Source organism: Heteronotia binoei, chromosome 19, assembly GCF_032191835.1.
Source record: "Heteronotia binoei isolate CCM8104 ecotype False Entrance Well chromosome 19, APGP_CSIRO_Hbin_v1, whole genome shotgun sequence".
In the NCBI taxonomy this organism is placed as follows: Eukaryota; Metazoa; Chordata; class Lepidosauria; order Squamata; family Gekkonidae; genus Heteronotia; species Heteronotia binoei.
The window spans coordinates 1,077,436-1,095,052 of NC_083241.1; the positions used below are offsets into that span (position 1 = coordinate 1,077,436).

Genomic DNA, 17,617 nt, shown 5'->3' on the forward strand with positions numbered 1-17,617 from the left:
CCCGGTTCTCCCAGATAAGAGAGCTCTGGCTGACCCGAGGCCATTCCAGCAGCTGCAAGCGGAGGAGTGGGGAATCACTTGCAGCTGCTGGAAGGGCCTTGGGTCAGCCAGAGTTGTCCTGGAAAGGGCGGCAGCTGTGAGAGCCCTGCCAGGCCTGTCGCAAGGGGAGGAGGTCGTGAGCCGCTCCGAGATGCAGGGCGAAGGGCGGGGTAGGGATCCACCGCTGCCTCTTCCGCCCTGCACGAAGCTCCTGACAGCCAGGCCTCGACTGCGCCTGCGCACACAGCCCTCCGCCAACTACCCGGAAGCGCCGCTGGGCGGGGCCGGCTGCTTCCGCTCATCCCGGCATGCCGTGCGCGGCCTCGTTGTGGGCGACGGAGCGCGATGGCGGCCGAGACGGACTCCTGGGGTAGGTGCCCCCTCGCCCCCCTCCCGCCCCCGGCCCCGCCCCCTCTAACGCCTCTCCCCTCCCCCCCCCCCGCAGACGCCGACGCCTTCGAGGCCCCCCCGCCCCCCGCAGGGCCCCTCCGCACCGCCGCAGACCGCTGGGCCGGCGAGGACGAGGACGACGACGTCAAGGTAGGCCGCAGGGAGGGAGGGGGCCGCTGCAGGGAAGGCCCTGCCCCGCTCGGAGGCTCCTCTGCGGGACCCGCTGGGAGGGCTGGGCGGTGGCCGCGACTCAGGGCCGAATGGCATCCCCTCCTGCCCGACCCCAAGGCCAGCATCGCCCCCGCTGCTCCGGAGCTTCCTGGCGCCTCTCTGGGCACGAGGAGCCTGTTCCGGGGGAGGAGCCCGTGGGGTAAAAAAGCCGCCTCCCAAAGCTGGGGCAGCAGCAGCTGGTTGTGTGTGTGTGGGTAGGCCTATATTGCATTGTATTAATACAGCACCATGAAATGGTTTTAAATAATTTAAATATGTAATTATGTTTTATTGGTTTTAATGGGAGTAATGTAATGTTGTGAGCCGCCCTGAGTCCGCTTGCGGAGAGGGCGGGATAGAAGCTTAATGTAATAAATAAATAGAATTAAAGGCAGAGACTCCGCCTGCCATATGGGTTAGCACTGAAAATTTAAAATTAAGATTTGTAACCATATGTTATCAATAAATTGTTAAATACAAGGCAGAGACTCCATGCATCTTCTAGCCGGTTCTCTGGGATGAGATGCTTGTAGGGTGTAAAAAAGCTGCCTCCCAAAGCTGGGCCTTTTCTTTGGGGCAGCAGCAGCTGGTTGTGTGTTTGTGTGTGTAGGCCTATTTTGTATTGTATTAATACAGCACCATGAAATGGTTTTAAATAATTTAAATATGTAATTATGTTTTGTTGGTTTTAATGGTAGCAATGTAATGTTGTGAGCCGCCCTGAGTCCGCTTGCGGAGAGGGCGGGATAGAAGCTTAATGTAATAAATAAATAAAATTAAAGGCAGAGACTCCATGCATCTTCTAGCCGGTTCTCTGGGATGAGATGCTTGTAGGGTGTAAAAAAGCTGCCTTCCAAAGCTGAGCCTTTCCTTTGGGGTGGCAGCAGCTGGCTGGTTATGGTGCGTGGGGGGGGGCACTATTTGGCCAAGAGAGCTGGAAGCCCAGGAGGAGGTCAGGAGAAGCACTGAAGCTTTTGCTGCAGGCAGAACTTCTCATCTTGGGATGGGCAAAGGGCCTCCCTCTTTTCTGAGCAGCTCCTCACTTATGCTAGCCAGTTGAAGCCTTTGGAGGCAGTAATTAAGTCTGCGTGAGTGCCAGTTTTCCAGAACGTGTTCTGCAGAGCCTGCTCCTGACCTGGTCATGTGCACAGGTACAGTCACATGATGGTGGCCACAGCTGCTGCTAGGAGATGCAGCCTGTAGGAGAAGCTGCTTTCTAGTGGAGTAGGAGTCACGTAGAACTGGTTTCAAAATCCTGGCCAGTGGGCATCCTTTCAGGGTTCCAGTTCTCTGTTGTGCCTCAGGTTTCTCAGACCCAGTTCCTTAAGTCAGGAGGGGTGGAGCGAGGGTTGCCACAGTCAACTAGCAGACACAGGTGGCCTTCAAATACTGACCATGGGTGCCACTTGCGGTGGTGTTCTTCTTCCCTCTCTAGGATAACTGGGATGATGAGGAGGAGGAGGAAAAGGAGGTGGAGGTAAAACCAGGTAAGCAGCAAACGATGCTTGGGAATGGTTGGGAGTCCTGACGCCACCCTGTATGCACGGATGGAAGTTCAGGCGGGACACCTGCAGCTCGTCCCTGGCTTAATAGCGCTTCTTTTTCCTGAAGTTCTCAGCATTTAAAAAACAACGATGTTGTGCCCTGTTCGCAGAGCCCAAAGTTTCAGAAAAGAAGAAAATAGCAGAAAAAATAAAAGAGAGGGAAAATCAGCAGAAGAAAAAACAAGAGGAGATTAAAAAAAGGGTAAGGCTTCTTTTAGCGGAGATTGGCGAGCCGCTTTGGTGCCCTGCTGCCAGAAGGAAACCAGGGGTCTGGAGCAGAAACTGCTTTCCCAAGATGGCTGTTACATAGAGGCGAGCGTCAGAGTTTAGGGGAGAGTTTCTCAAAGAATGCCCTCCTAGTCTGGGCTCGTGCCATGTGGCAGCCTGCAGGTTGCTCCAGATCTGAATGGCTGCTGGAAGCATGACGGCCACAAGGCAGCCTCATGGAGACCATTGGGAGAGGTTAGGGCAGAGGGGCACACTGTGGCGTCTCAAAGGTGCACAGTTCCTCTGGGGTAGGTGAGTTTGTGCCTGTAGTTTATCTCACCATCTCTGAGTTGGACTCCTCCTATATGATAACAGTTAAGGAAGAGTTAGATGTAGTATCTATTTGTAAGACTTCTGCATGCTTCTCTCCTTGCTGGTGGGGATATTTAGAAAAACATAAGAAATTGAGGGTAAGAGGAGCAAATGTCCACTGTATAAATCTGGCGCTTGCATTTTCCCTTTCAATTTAGTTGTAGTAAATAGCACTGAAACACTGCCTAAAGGTTCCCGCATGTCATTGAATTTGGGTTTGTGTCTTTTTAGATAGAGGTATCAGAAGAGCCTAAGGAACTTACCCCAGAAGAAGTGTTAGCAGGTAAACTCCGGCTACAGAAATTACAAGAAGAGGCTGACCTTGAAGTAGCAAAAGAAATTTTTGGTGAGTTCCAAGGCAGCTGAAACACAAGCAGACCTTTCTGTGGCGGCGAGGGGTGTGTGTGTATGTGTTCAGCCTGCCGGATTTCGAGGTTGTAGGGCAAATAATCTTTGAAAGAATAAGAATGGTAGTCAGTGAATTGTCTGCCTCCAGAAGACCACGAATGCCCAAAGGGAGGCATCCTAACTTTGCAACTCTGTCATTGGCTGCTAGCTCTCCCTGAGGTTTGGCCTTTCTTCTGCAGGCGTAAGCAACACGTTTGGAATAGATGCAATGAATCCATCTTCAAAAGATGACTTTACGGAATTCGGCAGAGTTTTAAAAGAAAAAATAACACAGTATGAGAAATCCCTATATTATGCTGGCTTTTTGGAAGCCTTAGTAAGAGACATTTGTATTTCATGTAAGTATGTCGGAAAAGAGTTGTTTTCTGTTGGCTCTCTTTTCTTTATCAATGAGTGTGGGGATAACATGGAGATCGAGCAAGGGTAACTGGGCAGCTTTTAAGTCATTTTTTGACACTTACAACCCTTCGGAGGAATTGTTTTTTCTAGAAAAAAATATGTTGGGGTGGGATGAGCAGAGTATTTACTCTTTGTCAAAGCTTTGTTTTGCTCTGGAAAGATCATAAAATGCTCCAGGCACATAAAACTGAAACATCTTGGATGTTTATATTTCTAGGTATAAATGCTTTAGTTTTATTCAAAGTGCAGATATACCTGGGAGGGAGGGTTGCACATTCTACACTTTGTTTTAGTCAACTGAGGTTTTATTACCTGCAGAAACAGACCGTTGGTCATTTCTGTCCCCCACCTGCTTCCTCTCTATTTTATCCAGCCACTGTCAGCTCTCTCAGCAAGTTGCTCATTTCCCTGTAGCAGGGGGTGGGGGGGAGGTTGAGCATGGGCAGGTCGAGAAAACAGGCAAGCGGATTCAGAATCAACTTCCAGCATCCCTAAGGTAGGCCAAAGTTTCCAGAGGAAGGCAAGCAAAGAATTTGACTCTTCCCAAAGAAAGAATATTTCGCAAGAATATTTACAGATACCCCCCCAATCTAAATTTTATGTTGGGGAAAATGGAGTGAAAGCTTTGAGGAAATATGTCCTCCAGATGTGCTCAGAAAGGCCTGTAAATGATCCCCCCCCCCCCCGCTTTTATTTCCCATTTAGTGGAAGTTGATGACTTGAAAAAGATCACAAATTCCTTGACAGTTCTATGCAGTGAGAAGCAGAAACAAGAGAAGGTGGGTCTTTGCCATGCTTGTTTTCTGAATTGGGGCGGTGGCCGCTTCATCTGAGCTTCTGCACCTATTGCTGTGTTGTCTTTTGTATGTTGCCTTTCACTCAGTGTGTTGGCATTTTCCCGTCCATCTCCACTTGCTCATATTACGTGTACACCTGGCACCTTTTAATTGCTGTATGAAAATGAAGGCCAGATTTTTGCATTGAACCAATCTTAAGAAAATGCTAGTTTTATTCAGTATCCTGATAATGCTGTGAACAAGCTAGTCCACAAACGTTCGCCTTCTGTAAGGGAGATCTTTGAGCAGCTTTCTTTTTCACTTTGTGTTTTATGACTATTTCTGGTATTTAAGCAAAGGGTGCGTGTCTGTACACACACGCTCATTGTTCTCCACCCTAAGTAAAGCCGGCCTCTCTGGTCTTCTCCTCTAGCAAAACAAAGCCAAAAAGAAGAAGAAAGGCGTGGTTCCAGGCGGGGGATTGAAGGCGACCATGAAAGACGACCTTGCGGATTATGGTGGCTATGACGGGGGTTATGTCCAAGACTTCGAAGACTTCATGTGACCTTTCTCCTCCTTTCTGTTGTCTTTCTGTTGCCCAGAATTCCGTAAATGTGTAGCACAACTTCTTTCCTTTTAAATTCTGCCAAATGCTACAATCAAAAGTGCAGCAGTGTTTTTGTGCTGGCAGCCTTTCGACGCCGGGCTGCAAAAGCATTGGATGCCCCATCTTGACGTCAAGGGAATAAAATTGAGGCTCGGTTTGCTTTGCTTGATCATAGGACAGGACTTTAAAGAATATTTGACTTCATAGCAGCAGCAGAAGCAGCACCCAGTTGGAACCGCAAGGCCCAAATTAGGTTACCGGCACCACATAGTAATAACCTTAACCGTGCTCTCCAGTTGACTCTCCGCCCAGTTTGCAGCAGGCATGGGGGTGTGTGTGCAGCAGCATTAGTGTTAAGAATGGCTTTCTCTCTCTGTACACTTAGAGCTTGAGATGTTTGTGGGAGAGTGGGCAAGGGCTGCAGCGGGGAGGGTTCTGCCCGTGGCCACACAGCTGTGGAATCCTCCTTCCTTCAGCACTTGAAAGCAGCGACTAACACTGGTTTAGCCCGGATCTGTTGCATTTGGGGGGGAAGCGTGTCTCTCCAGTCGAGGGGGGGGGCCTGAGCGTGTCTTGCTTCGACTCGGTGGGGATTCCTTGCCACCCCGTCTCGGTGGCCACGGCTGAGCGCCGTCTTCTCTCATTTCCAGAACCCCCGCTTATCGAACTGCAACAGTTATGACAGTTGGGCAAATTGTTATGTTAACAATTATGACATCTGCAATGTTTTATAAGAAGTGACTAATTTAATAAAATCACTATTGTGAGGGCTGAGAGCTTTGTCCGCCTCTATTTGCAGTGGGACGGGATCTGCTCCTGGAATGGGGCAACCCCTGAAGCGCGGGCTCCTCAGCCGGGTGCCGAACGTTGCCACGGGCATCTCGAGATGGGCTGTGCAGCTGCATTGAAGCCCCCCTCAAAGAAACACCGTTTGGCAGGTAGAGAGCAGCCAGGCAGTGAGGGTCTGCTTACCTCTGAGGCATGTGACGGCTGGGTGAAGCATTGCTCTCCCCACTGATGGTAGAAGAGGGGACCAAATGCAAGGAAGGGGAAATTCCTGCCTGTGCCAGATGGGTCAGAGTCTCATTTGGAGTTGATGGAGTCAGACTGCAAGACTGGTGGAGCTCATTCCAAATAAACCTGGGCGGGATAATCCTGCATCACTTGGTGAGGACTTGAGATTGTACACTGAGTGGTGAGTACGACAGGGGGAGGGAAGCCCTGGGTTTGCATGGTGGTGGGCAATGTGCCCTCAAAGCTGCCGAGTCTTGTGAGCAAAAAATTCTACTTTGTGAGCTGACATTAAAGTTGTGAGCAGCTGCATCAATTAGTGTGCTCTGGGGTCACCTTTCCTGAGCGAAGACGAAAATGTGTGAGCTGGAGGCTAAAAGCCTGTGAGCTAGCTCACGCTCACTCAGCCGAGAGGGAACACTGCTGGCGGGTCCCCTCTTCCTTCAGCCTCTGCTATCTTCGTGGATTTACAGCATTAATACTGGACAGCCCCAATGGTGCTGATTTTCCAGCTGTATGGGGTGAGTATCTGTGTGTGTGTGTGAGACACCCCATATCCACACAGGGTGGCATACACCCCCTCCCCCCAATACGATGGCAAAATTTTTGGCCGTTACTGTGTATGGCACAGAAGGGAGTTGGCAGAGTGCCGTATTTGGAGTCTCAAAGCTAAGGCACTGGCAGGGATGTGAGACTCTCTGGGCAGATTGACACCGTGTACAAATTGAGGCGGGCGAGAACGGGCACCCCCAGGGAAACAGTACTGTAGTGGAAGGTAAATAGAGGAAACAGGAGGCTCATTCTGCTCCCATTGCTAGCAGGAGGCCATTTGACAAATGGTCCCCCCGATCTCCTGTGGATAGGGAGAAGCTTGCAGCCAGCACAAGACCTCTCCAGACTACTTTGCAGCCGCAAGAGGATGGGAGGGAAAACTTTAAAAAGTTGTTTTGGGGGGGGGGGGGGGAGAGAATCAGGAAACGTGCATTAATGGAGAAGAGAGTTTCCAAGGGGGCAGTGGAGCCATTCATTGCAGGCTCAGATCTCCAAAGAGCCGTGGCCTCCCTGCCCACGGAGTGCAACCAGCCAAGAACAACAGTACAGCTTATTGGGGCTGCGTTGGATTCTTGGGAAGGAAAAGGCTCGGGAAGAAAAAGCATCTGTTCCCGTTGTCTCTGTGACTAAAAGTGATTGCTCCCGATTTGCCAGTAACCCTATAAAGCTGCAGTACTGCAGTTCTAAGCTCTGCTCACAACCTTTCGATCCTGGCGGAAGCTGGGTTTTCAGGCAGCTGGCTCGAAGTTGACTCAGCCTTCCATCCTTCCAAGATCTGTAAAATGAGTCCCCAGCTTGCTGGGGGGAAAGTGGAGATGACTGGGGAAGGCAATGGCAAACCACCCTGTAAAAAGTCTGCCCTGAAAACGTAAAAGCAATGTGACCCCAGAGTGAGAAACGACTGGTGCTTGCACAGTCTTTCCTTTCCCTATATTACAAGTCCCTAAAACAAGAGAACAATGATGGGGTACTTCTTCACTAGAATTTGCTACGACCAACCAGTTTCCCCCCAAAGAGCAGCTCTTTGACCTAGTCTTACATTTCTTCCAAAAGTAGTTCCATTTTTCCTATAGCAAGTTCAGAAAGTGAACATTCGTTACACTCTTTGGATGTCAGAAGAGGGCTGTTATTCTATCTCAGGAGGACCCGGGGTCTTCACAAAGACAAAGCACTTGGGGGGGGGGGTCCTAAGGGGTAAAAGAGCACCTGCTTCAGCCCCTCCTGTCTTCTAGGGAAGAATGATTATTGCTATTGGATTTCTACCCAACCCCTTCCCTCAGAGCAGCTTCCAATCTCCTTCTCTCCCCCCCTCTCCACAATAGACAGCCCGTGAGGCAGGTGGGACGGAGAGAGCTTGGCTCTGGAGAGAACTGTGATTGACCCAAGGTCACCCTGCTGGTTGTATGCGGAGGAGGAATGGGAATCAAACCCAGTTTTCCAGATTGGAGTCCACTGATCTTAACCCCTAAACCAGACTGGCTCTTGGAAGCCATAGTTAGAGCCACAAGGGAATGTGAGGACTGGGCTCCCAGACCCAGGGGGTTCCTACAAGACTGAGCTGCAGCTTTTTAAAAAAAAAATGAAAACAAAATGAGGTCAAGGGTCTCTCTAAACCACGGAAGGTTAGATGTTTAGAAAGCACATTTTTAAACAAAGTGTCCTCAAAACCCCACAGACCAGTTGCATTAAAAGGGGTGGGGGTGACCAGCACCCTGCATGTGGAAACCCAGCAGCAAAAGCCTCCCATTTCCCGCTTCCCTTGCCAAGGGGTCGCTCAGAGCAACAGCAGCAGCTCCGGGCATGAAGGCCTGCAGTCTCTTTGCACAAACAAATCCTTCTTTTCAAAAGTCTGTGCTGAGTGCAGCAGCCAATACTAGCTGTGGGGGGAAAGAGCAAGCCCCTCCTGTCCCAGGTGCTGAAGCCGGGGCTGGCTCTCCCGCGGCTCCAGCTGTCCTTCCGGTGCCCGGCCTAGTTTGCCAGAAGGTCATTCAAGCAGGAGCCTGTCTGGGGGTCCTGCAGGAGCATCGTCACCACGTCGTAGAGCTGGTGGTCGTAAGCCAGCTTGTAGTACACGGAGATGTCCTCACAGTAAGTCAGAAGCCTCTTCAGGTTCTTGAGAGGAGCAGCAGTGCTGCTGGGGTGCTGCTTCAGCCTGGAACAGAAGGGCACAGGCATCACAGGGCTGCCACCTGCCTCTGACAGACCCTTCCCCAGGGGGTTTATATCCTGCCCTCCACTCTCAGGGTGCTCACAATCTCCTTTCCCTTCCTCCCGCACAACAGACATCCTGTGAGGCAGGTGGGGCTGAGAGTGCTCTGGAAGGTGCTCTTTCAAGGACAACTCCTGTGAGAGTTCTGGCTGACCCAAGGCCATTCCAGCAGCTGCAAGTGGAGGAGTGGGGAATCCAACTCGGTTCTCCCAGACAAGAGTGCTTTGGCTGACCCAAGGCCATTCCAGCAGGTGCAAGTGGAGGAGTGGGGAATCCAACCCGGGTCTCCCAGATAAGAGAGCTCTGGCTGACCCAAGGCCATTCCAGCAGCTGCAAGTGGAGGAGGGACGGTGGCTCAGTGGTAGAGCATCTGCTTGGGAAGCAGAAGGTCCCAAGTTCAATCCCCGGCATCTCCAACTAAAAAGGGTCCAGGCAAATAGGTGTGAAAAACCTCAGCTTGAGATCCTGGAGAGCCGCTGCCAGTCTGAGAAGACAATACTGACTTTGATGGACTGAGGGTCTGATTCAGTATAAGGCAGCTTCATATGTTCACATGAGTGAGGAATCCAACCCGCTTCTCCCAGATAAGAGAGCTCTGGCTGACCCAAGGCCATTCCAGCAGCTGCAAGTGGAGGAGCGGGGAATCAAACCCGGTTCTCCCAGATAAGAGAGCTCTGGCTGACCCAAGGCCATTCTAGCAGCTGCAAGTGGAGGAGTGGGGAATCAAACCCGGTTCTCCCAGATAAGAGAGCTCTGGCTGGCTCAAGGCCATTCCAGCAGCTGCAAGTGGAGGAGTGGGGAATCAAACCCGGTTCTCCCAGATAAGAGAGCTATGGCTGACCCGAGGCCATTCCAGCAGGTGCAAGTGGAGGAGTGGGGAATTAAACCCGGTTCTTCCAGATAAGAGTCCGCACACTTCACCACGACACCAAACTGGCTCTCTCAACAGCTCACTGCAGGGCTTTAAGGAGCAAGGGTAGAACTGGGGGCTGCTATTGGGTCACAGTTTAGATGTGAGCAAGTGAGCAGGGACTCCCGAAAGCGCCTCCCCTGCAGCCACAGATTTTGTTAGTCTTTTGGGTGCTCCTGGACTCTGGCTCTTTTCTCCTGCTACAGTTTCAGTGGATTTTTATTGATGCTTAGCTATAGTTTAAGGTAAGTGTAGGAAACCTCCCGAACACCCTCTGTGGGGCGAGAGGCAAGAGGAGGGCGAGGGTGGTCTGGCCCCCCATGCCAGGAGGAGAGGGGCTCCCTCCTTCCAAGCTGCACTGCCCAGTACCCAAACTGGACAGAAAGGGGGCTCCGCAGGAAAGGCCACCCCTCGCAGAGCAGGGCTGGCCTGTAGACTCACTTCTGGGCAATGTCCTCAAAGGTGCTGGCTTTCAGCAGGCCTCGCTGCTTGTACTCCTCCAGGTAGCTGAAGTCACCCTTGACAATCACCTGCTGATACAGGACCTCCGACCAGTCCGGAATGAAGTCGTAGGCATCGGCCACAATGGCAGCCTGGAGAGAGAGAGAGAGACAGAGATTTTGGAGAGGGTGAAGAGAAAGGGGGGGGGGCAGACAGGTTAGCACCCAGGGAAGGGAAAAAATGGCCATTTGACTGTGTATTTCCATTCCTGGTGGTTCCAAATGGGCCAGTCCCTTCTGTTGTCTGATAACACTTCAGGGAGAAGGGCTTCCCTTTTGACTTCCCCAACACTATCACCTGTGAAATCCTACAAAGTTAACTGGGAACAAAGTAGAGTTTAAAAATATTGCCACAACTGGGCAAAACCCAAACTTATTTTTCTTTTAAAGTGAGACATTTACCTGTAAAGTAAATATTAAAGGGAAATGTTATCCCCTGAACTGGGGATAGGATATTTATTTTATTTAGAAATCTCATGGCTGCTTTTCCATTTGGAAGTGCACATAGAGGAAATGAAGACCAAAGCAAATCTCACGCAAGCAGCCGGAGACCTCAGACACCTTGACTGGAGTGTGAAGGATGAGGACAGAATTTCCCTACGTAATAAATCAATAAGCAAAAAGATCCTGGTAGAAATCTGAAGAGCCTCTAATGCTCACATATGTTCACCCAGCCTGTGACTAATGGGATCACATTTTTAAAATGTTGTAATTCTCTTTGAGGCCTCTGTGGTTTAAAAAGTGGGAACGGAGAAGTAAATGAAAGAGCAACAAAAAGTATCAAGGCGCTGAAGCCCTTTCCCTGTGGCAGCAGGCACTGGAGGCTTTTCTGTTTAGGGGAAAACATCACCCAGGTTGGAGGCAGATACACTGATGCACGGCCTGGAGAGAACGGAGAGGCAGGACTGGGGAAAGGGAGCATTTCTTCACACAAGGACACGAAGGTGGCTTCAGCCACAGCACAAAGGAGTGAGAGAGACCCACAGAAACAAAGCTCTTTCTCTCCAGCAGGAGAAGCAACCGAGGGGGGGGGGGTGAGCACCCTCCTTGGCCTACTGGTGAGCTTTCCTGGGGTGTCTACTTGAGCTGCTTCGCTCAAGGGCTTCTGGCCTGGCCCAGCCGGGCTGTGCCCTCCTCTCCCTACCTGGTAGAAGCGGGGCAGGCTGACAATGCACTCGAGCAGATCCTGCTGGCGGAGGTTGATCAGCTTGGTGCTGGGGCTGCTGCCGGTGCTGAGGAAATGGAGCTGCAGGGTGATGAGCTTGGTCAGGCGGCTGCAGCGCAGGGACTGGCGCACACAGAAGTCCTGGGCAGGGAGCAGAGGAGGGCATCAGACGAGCAAGACAGGAGCCCCAAGGACCCCTCCCACGCCCACCTTCGAGGTTGCCACCAAGAGCACAGCAGCAGCCTGGTTCAGCTAAGCCCCTGTTGGAAATTCCTCTGGGCAGCTCCTGGGCAGAGCTGCCTCTCCCAGCCGGAGAACTAGCCTGACCTGCAGAAGCCGCTTTACCCAAGACAGAGCAGAAACACCATCGCTTTGTTACTGAGATTCCTGGAGAACTTCCCGCAGGCTTTTAGCTTAAAAGAGGAGGAAGGAAGAGCCAAGGGAGGGAGGGAGCCTGTTCGGTGGCTTCCTGAGCGAGACCGCTCTCTTTTCCTCTGATGCATGCCTGTTCCTGGACAGGCTATAATCATTTATGACAAACTCACAAAAAGGAGGGACATATTCTTTTTCTGTTAGGAGATTAATCTGGCTCATGGGTTCTCTCCCCTTCCCTTTTCAAGGGGGCAGGCAGATGTACCTGGCTGGCTCTGGCTGCTGTCCTTGCTTGGCCTCCCCCCAAGGGACATCTGTGATGGAGGACAGCCCCTCAAGGCCACCAGGCCTGCGAGGATGGCTTTTTCTTACCTAGCGGTTAGATTGGCGACCATCAGGGGCACCTGCCACGCTCAGAGCCCTTCTCTGTTAGCTCAGGGCAGGAAGAGAAAACCTGAAGCCACTGCACTTGCTTAGCATGGCCGAGAGAGAGAAGAAAAGGCGGCTCCTGACCCCTTTGACATGCAGGATGGGCCAAGCGGCTCCAGAAGTGCAACAGGCCAACTGCCTCCACATGCAGCCCGCCATCCCTGCCCCGCTCACCTTGGAGAAGCTTTCTGCCGCATCCAGGAAGAGGGTGAGGGCTCTCATCAGATGCTTCTTCAGGTTGGGGATGTCCTGGAGGCTCTCCTCTGCAAAGGACGGAAGGACTGCTCACCAGGGAGGGGGGGCAGAGATGCTGCCTGCTTGGGGGCCAGGAGGCCAGCCAGGGATGTGCCAGGCAAGAGCCCCTTGGCACCTTTGTGAGGTCCCAAATGAAGGGGAGGAGGGGGGGGGTCAAAGGAGTCCTGTTATGTGCCAGGCGAGAGACGAGCTCCTGCCACCCGCACAATCCTTTTTGAAGAGAATGCCAATGGAGTCCCCTTCTCCTCTCACCCCACGTCTGGGACTCGATGAGCTTCAGCTGCACATTGGCTGCTGCCTCGTGGTTTTCCCCGATCTCTCGGCACATGCTGAAGCAGAGCGCGATCATGTTGTGCTTCTCACTGTCCCCGGGGCGGCAGCGCTTGATGTAGTCCAGCAAGGCCGTCTTGAGGGTCCCACTCTGTCCGGAGAGGAAAGGAAAGGCCGCACGGGGGTCAAGTGGGGAAGGACAGAGAGCAGATTGGAGGACTGGCAAAATTTGGCCAATGGGGGGGAGGCATTCCAGCAACCACTCTTCCAAAACATTCCGTAGGTCAGGAAGTAACATTTCTCTCAGTGCTTCCAGAGGGTTCCCACAGAACACAGCGGGACTCACTCCACAGCTCACAGAATTCATTCTCACCTCCCTGACCTGCATGGCCCCGGCCGGCCCAATCTTGTCAGATCTGGGAAGCTCAGCAGGGTCAGCCCTGGCTAGCATTTGGAAGGGAGACCGCCAAGGAATACCAGGGCTGGGAGGCAGAGGCAGGCAATGGCAAACCAGAGGAATACCAGCACTGGGAGGTAAAGGCAGGTAGCCATGTTTTCTGTACCCACCGGATCCAATTTCTTCCTCATCAGCACCTCAAAGTAATGTTTTTCATGCAGCAGGTCGAAGATGTAGGTCATCTCGTTGTATCTGCCGATTCCAGTCAGAAGGCGAACCTTGGCAGAGAGAACAGCCCCAGTGAGCATCAGTCCCCGAGGAAAGACTTCGCCAAGTGCTCGTGTCGAGTGCTCTGGGGGTCAGAACACTGAGTGGGGGGAGGCACAAGCCCCACAGGCCACAGCCTGGGGAGTGCTGTTACCCAGGGACCAATCACATGAAGGGGAAGGACAAAGCCAAGCCCTCCATCCCACTCATTTGCTCATTCCTGCAGCGCTCATCTGAGTGGATGGTGCTGCTTCCGCAACAGGAGAAGCAACACAGAAGGAGTGCAAACCATATCAGCAGTGCTGCCACCGCCTTCCCTGCTCGCTGCGGAAGACACCAAGAAGCTGCCCTGCTGCCCCTGTTGCCTCCACAGCAAGGCTTTCTGGAGCACTGACATACCATGAGGCCATACTTCTCCTTGGGCGCCAAATGTTCATCGGTGAGCAGCCGGGCGGCTTGGAGGACACGCGTGATCCCTTCCATGTGGCAGGTCAAGCTAAAGCAGCGGTGGGCAAGAATCAGCAGCTCCGTAGCTGTGGGAGGAGAGAGGCCCACCCCACCCGTCAGCACCAGCCACAGCCAGAGAGGACGGGGCTGGCTCTCTAGGGGCAAGTCCCTCCTTGCTAGGGACACTGTGGGGCTCGAAGCCAGCCTCAGTTTCCCCCATCTGCAAAAGGGGAACAACCGCTCTGGGGGCAAGATGCCTGGAGCAGCTAAGCTACCTCAGGGGTTCCCTCTACAAGACCCCCAGCCTGCCCACCCGCCCGGGAAGCCCCATTCACAGCACCAGGGACTCCCAGCCAAGGAAGAGGCCACCCCAAAAGACAGGGAGAAGAGGAAACTGCGGCCCCCTGAGCCAAGCCCTCCCCCTCAAAATCCCCTCTGGCTCCCAGTAATTACATGGGCATCGTCCTGAACAGCAGAAACAAAAATGGATTCTCTTCCCGGGGTTGGGGCTGGGTCTGACCGTGTTTACTTAGAAGGAATGTTCCACCGCCTGAAGGCGACGGGGGTCCACCCAAGTAAGCACGGCGGCCGTAAGCAGCCCGTGACTCAGCAGTCCTTTGCAGGGGACACATTTTGATTGATTTGAAGGAATCACCCTCTTGGTTGGCACCCACACTTACTGCAGCCAAGTTCCCCGTGTGGCACGGAAGAAATTCTATCCAGGAGCTTCACGCCCACCAGAGTGCAGTCCGGGCAGAGTTTGGCCAGCTGCAAGAACGACTGGCTCTCCTCTGCCGGATTCAGAATGGGGTTTTGCCCTGTGGGCACAAGAACAGACACCGTGAGAAGACACGGCACCCTCTGGGACAGGCCCTAAGGGCAGGGGAACTTGCACCAACCCCCCACCCCCACGGCCCAAGGCTCCCCACAGCCAAGCCATTTTGCTTCTGGACCACATCAGTTCTAATTTTGCTTCCATGGTGAGGAAAAGAACTTGGGTATGGCCATGGGGCACAACATGTGTTGTCCTGAGCTGAATCAAAATGCACCTTTCGCCCAAGAAGCAGCCACAGAGAGCTGAATGTCCCCCGGCCAGCCTGCCCCACTCACCCCCTTCCCCTGGCGAAGGGGCCAGCAGCTCCCGCAAGACCTCCTCAGCCACCAGCTCCGCCACTGCCTCCGGCTCCAGCCCCTGGGTGGTGATGAACGCCTGCGCTTTCTTGCACCTGTCTGGCTGCTGAGAGGACAAGATGGCCCGCAGCAGCTTCTCAGCGTCCTGGGCGGAGATCTCGCTGAACGAGCAGGCCAGCTCCTGCAAAAGCCGCCACAGCAGCAGCAGTGGGGAAGAAAGGTGAAGCTTCTGTTGCCATCTTCTATCGCCTGGAGAACCCAGCGTCCTCCTGGCACTCCTCACTCCACAACCCCCTGCCCAGCTCCAGACAGGGACGTACCTTGGACAGTTCGTAGAGGCAGAGGACCTGCCGGCAGTAGTTCCGCCCGTGCATGCACTCAGCCGTCAGGTCCTGCAGGCTGCCCACAACCTTATCGTCTGAATAGGGGACCCCCATGAAGGACCAGGACTCCAGGCTGGAGGCTGGAACCAAGAGCAAGACTCAGGAGAGCAAGGAACAGGCATGCCCAGCAGAACAGCCCCAGAGAGCAAGCTACCTGGAGCCAGAGGCCAAAAGGGGCTAGTGGTGTTCAGGGCATGTGCCTTCTGCCATCGGGAGGACCACCCAAGCAGTTCAAGAAGGATTTAAAGGCTTAATCAGCCACCCTAGAAAACATTATGAATTGGAAATTTGAAATAGGAGCTAAGTAATGGAAAACTCTTAACAGCCCCGTGGCACAGAGTGGTAAAGCTGCAGTACTGCAGCCTGAGCTCTCTGCTCATGACCTGAGTTTGATCCCAGCAGAAGCTGGCTTCAGATAGCTGGCTCAAGGTTGATTCAGCCTTCCATCCTTCCAAGGTCGGTAAAATGAGTACCCAGCTTGCTAGGGGGAAAGTGTAGATGATTTGGGAAGGCAATGGCAAACCACCCCGTAAAAAGTCTGCCATGAAAATGTTGTGATGCCCCAGAGTCAGAAACAACTGGTGCTTACACAGGGGACTAACTTTTTTAAATTGAAAACTCTACAGAATTAAGAACGGCAACAACCAAAGCTGCTATCATGCTAAATGCTTCCCTTCCCCTGAGAGAGCACCCCCCAAAACAATTAGAAAGAGGTGGATGTGCGAATAGCTCAAACCTCCACCCAACTGAGACACCAACGGCTGCCTCTTACTGCTCTGTGGTTGCCTGTTCTGAAGCTCCCGGTCCCCTTCCTCCTCCTCTTCCTCTTCTCTCCTCGCAAGGATGGCTCGGATCTCCGGGTGACAGTCGTTGCCCAAGGCTTCCCCGGCCGCCAGCGCTCTGCAGTGCAAGACCAGCAGCACGTCTCGGCTGTAGAAGCTGAAGTACCGGCACACGCGGCTGGCTTCGTGCACCCTCCCCTCATCCAGAAGGCGCCCAATCAAGAAACTCAGGGATTCCAGGTCAGCGTCTGGAAGGGTGGTCCACGATGTCTCTTGGGAAGGCAAGTGCTCCAGACGCAGGTACTTGGGGGAGCTCAGGGCAGGAAGCTTGGAAAAAGAGAACTCTTTGGCTAGGGCATCAAAGGAAAGTTCGCCACTCAGGGAAATCTGGTGAGAGAAGCGATCCTTGGCTGGCCCAGAACCCTGGCTCAAGGTATGTTGGGCGATGTGACAAAGCCAGATTTTCCTCTCCGTCTCCTCCAGTTCATCCAGTGGAACTGGATTGCTGGTGGCTAGCCAGTGGCCAGCCAGCGTGAGAAGAAGCCGCCTCTCCTGAATAGGGGCCATTCCCTCGTTGTCCAGGGACTCAGACACCGCGTCTGCCTGAGCAGAGAAGAAATCAAAGGCTGTTTGATTCAACACCCCATTTCTCACAAAGTTCTCCTGGCATTTCTTCCAAAATTCAATCCTCGTCTGCTTCTGAGGCCAGTGGCCGCTCTGTTGCAAGAGATGCAAATTCTGGAGCAACTGCAAAGCGCAAGAAGGATTAAAGAGATGACAATTCTCAGTCACTTCTAAGGAACAATGAAAATCAACATGGGAAATGGGTGTGTGTGTGTGTGTGCGCAGCCTGAGGGGTCACGCACCGACTGAAGAGACCCTCCATTGCCTGGTCTTTCAAGGGTCACAAGGGACCAGCACAGTAGGCTATCCACACACATCTGGGCATACACATATAGGCAGGGAAGGGACGGGAAGGCAGGGCCCTGAGTTTGCTGCAGTTAGTGGGGAAATGCAGCCACCAACTATAAAGAGGGGAAATCCCTGAACATCACTGAGTGGACCTGGCATACCTCTTGGACAACAACATCATCCACAGGCAGCTCGGCCATTGCTGCCACGTCCCGTGCCACAGAAAACAAGCTCCTCTCCTGAAGCTGCTCCAGGATTCTTCTGCACTCGTTTGAGAAGTTCCCAGGAGTGTAACTGCTTAGGAGGGCACGGCTGAATGAGACAGATGAGTCCTTCAGGATCCAGCAGAGGGCACTCAGCTTCTTCATATCTGGCCCTGGTTCCAACAGGAGCACACACACACAAAACAAACAAGATGCTTAACTGGACGGGGCGGCACCCTCCCCACTTAGAATCATAGAATCACAGAGTTGGAAGGGACCTCCAGGGTCATCTAGTCCAATCCCCTGCACAATGCAGGAAACCCACAAATACCTCCCCGTGAATCCAGAGGATCTTCAAGTCAACAGCTTCAAGGAAGGGGCAAAGGTGTATCATGCGGCTCTGCCAAAAATGCCCCAACTGGGGGGGAGCAGGGGGAGGAGTCAGGAACGGAGAGGGAAAGGCCTGGATA

At 53.0% G+C, this 17,617-nt stretch overlaps 2 protein-coding genes across 2 annotated transcripts in view; one reads left to right on the forward strand and one right to left on the reverse strand.

The window, feature by feature from the left end:
• Positions 1-320: 320 nt before the first annotated feature.
• Positions 321-5,726, forward strand: EIF3J (eukaryotic translation initiation factor 3 subunit J). Its single transcript, XM_060259832.1, has 8 exons — positions 321-409; positions 485-579; positions 2,075-2,126; positions 2,294-2,385; positions 2,994-3,108; positions 3,350-3,508; positions 4,275-4,348; positions 4,779-5,726. Exons 1-8 carry the CDS (start codon positions 385-387, stop codon positions 4,908-4,910), a joined length of 744 nt encoding a protein of 247 aa, XP_060115815.1. The 5' UTR covers positions 321-384; the 3' UTR covers positions 4,911-5,726.
• Positions 5,727-8,106: 2,380 nt separating this feature from the next.
• SPG11 (SPG11 vesicle trafficking associated, spatacsin) overlaps positions 8,107-17,617 on the reverse strand; it is a 45,130-nt gene continuing 35,619 nt past the window's right edge. Inside the window, exons 29-40 of the mRNA XM_060260356.1 lie at positions 17,106-17,320; positions 16,023-16,779; positions 15,188-15,330; positions 14,847-15,048; positions 14,417-14,554; positions 13,689-13,822; positions 13,193-13,300; positions 12,608-12,776; positions 12,275-12,363; positions 11,279-11,440; positions 10,076-10,227; positions 8,107-8,667 (exon numbers count right to left, since the gene is read on the reverse strand). Coding sequence (XP_060116339.1) covers positions 8,484-8,667; positions 10,076-10,227; positions 11,279-11,440; positions 12,275-12,363; positions 12,608-12,776; positions 13,193-13,300; positions 13,689-13,822; positions 14,417-14,554; positions 14,847-15,048; positions 15,188-15,330; positions 16,023-16,779; positions 17,106-17,320 — 2,453 coding nt within the window. The 3' untranslated portion in view covers positions 8,107-8,483. The remainder of the gene's footprint in view (positions 8,668-10,075; positions 10,228-11,278; positions 11,441-12,274; positions 12,364-12,607; positions 12,777-13,192; positions 13,301-13,688; positions 13,823-14,416; positions 14,555-14,846; positions 15,049-15,187; positions 15,331-16,022; positions 16,780-17,105; positions 17,321-17,617) is intronic.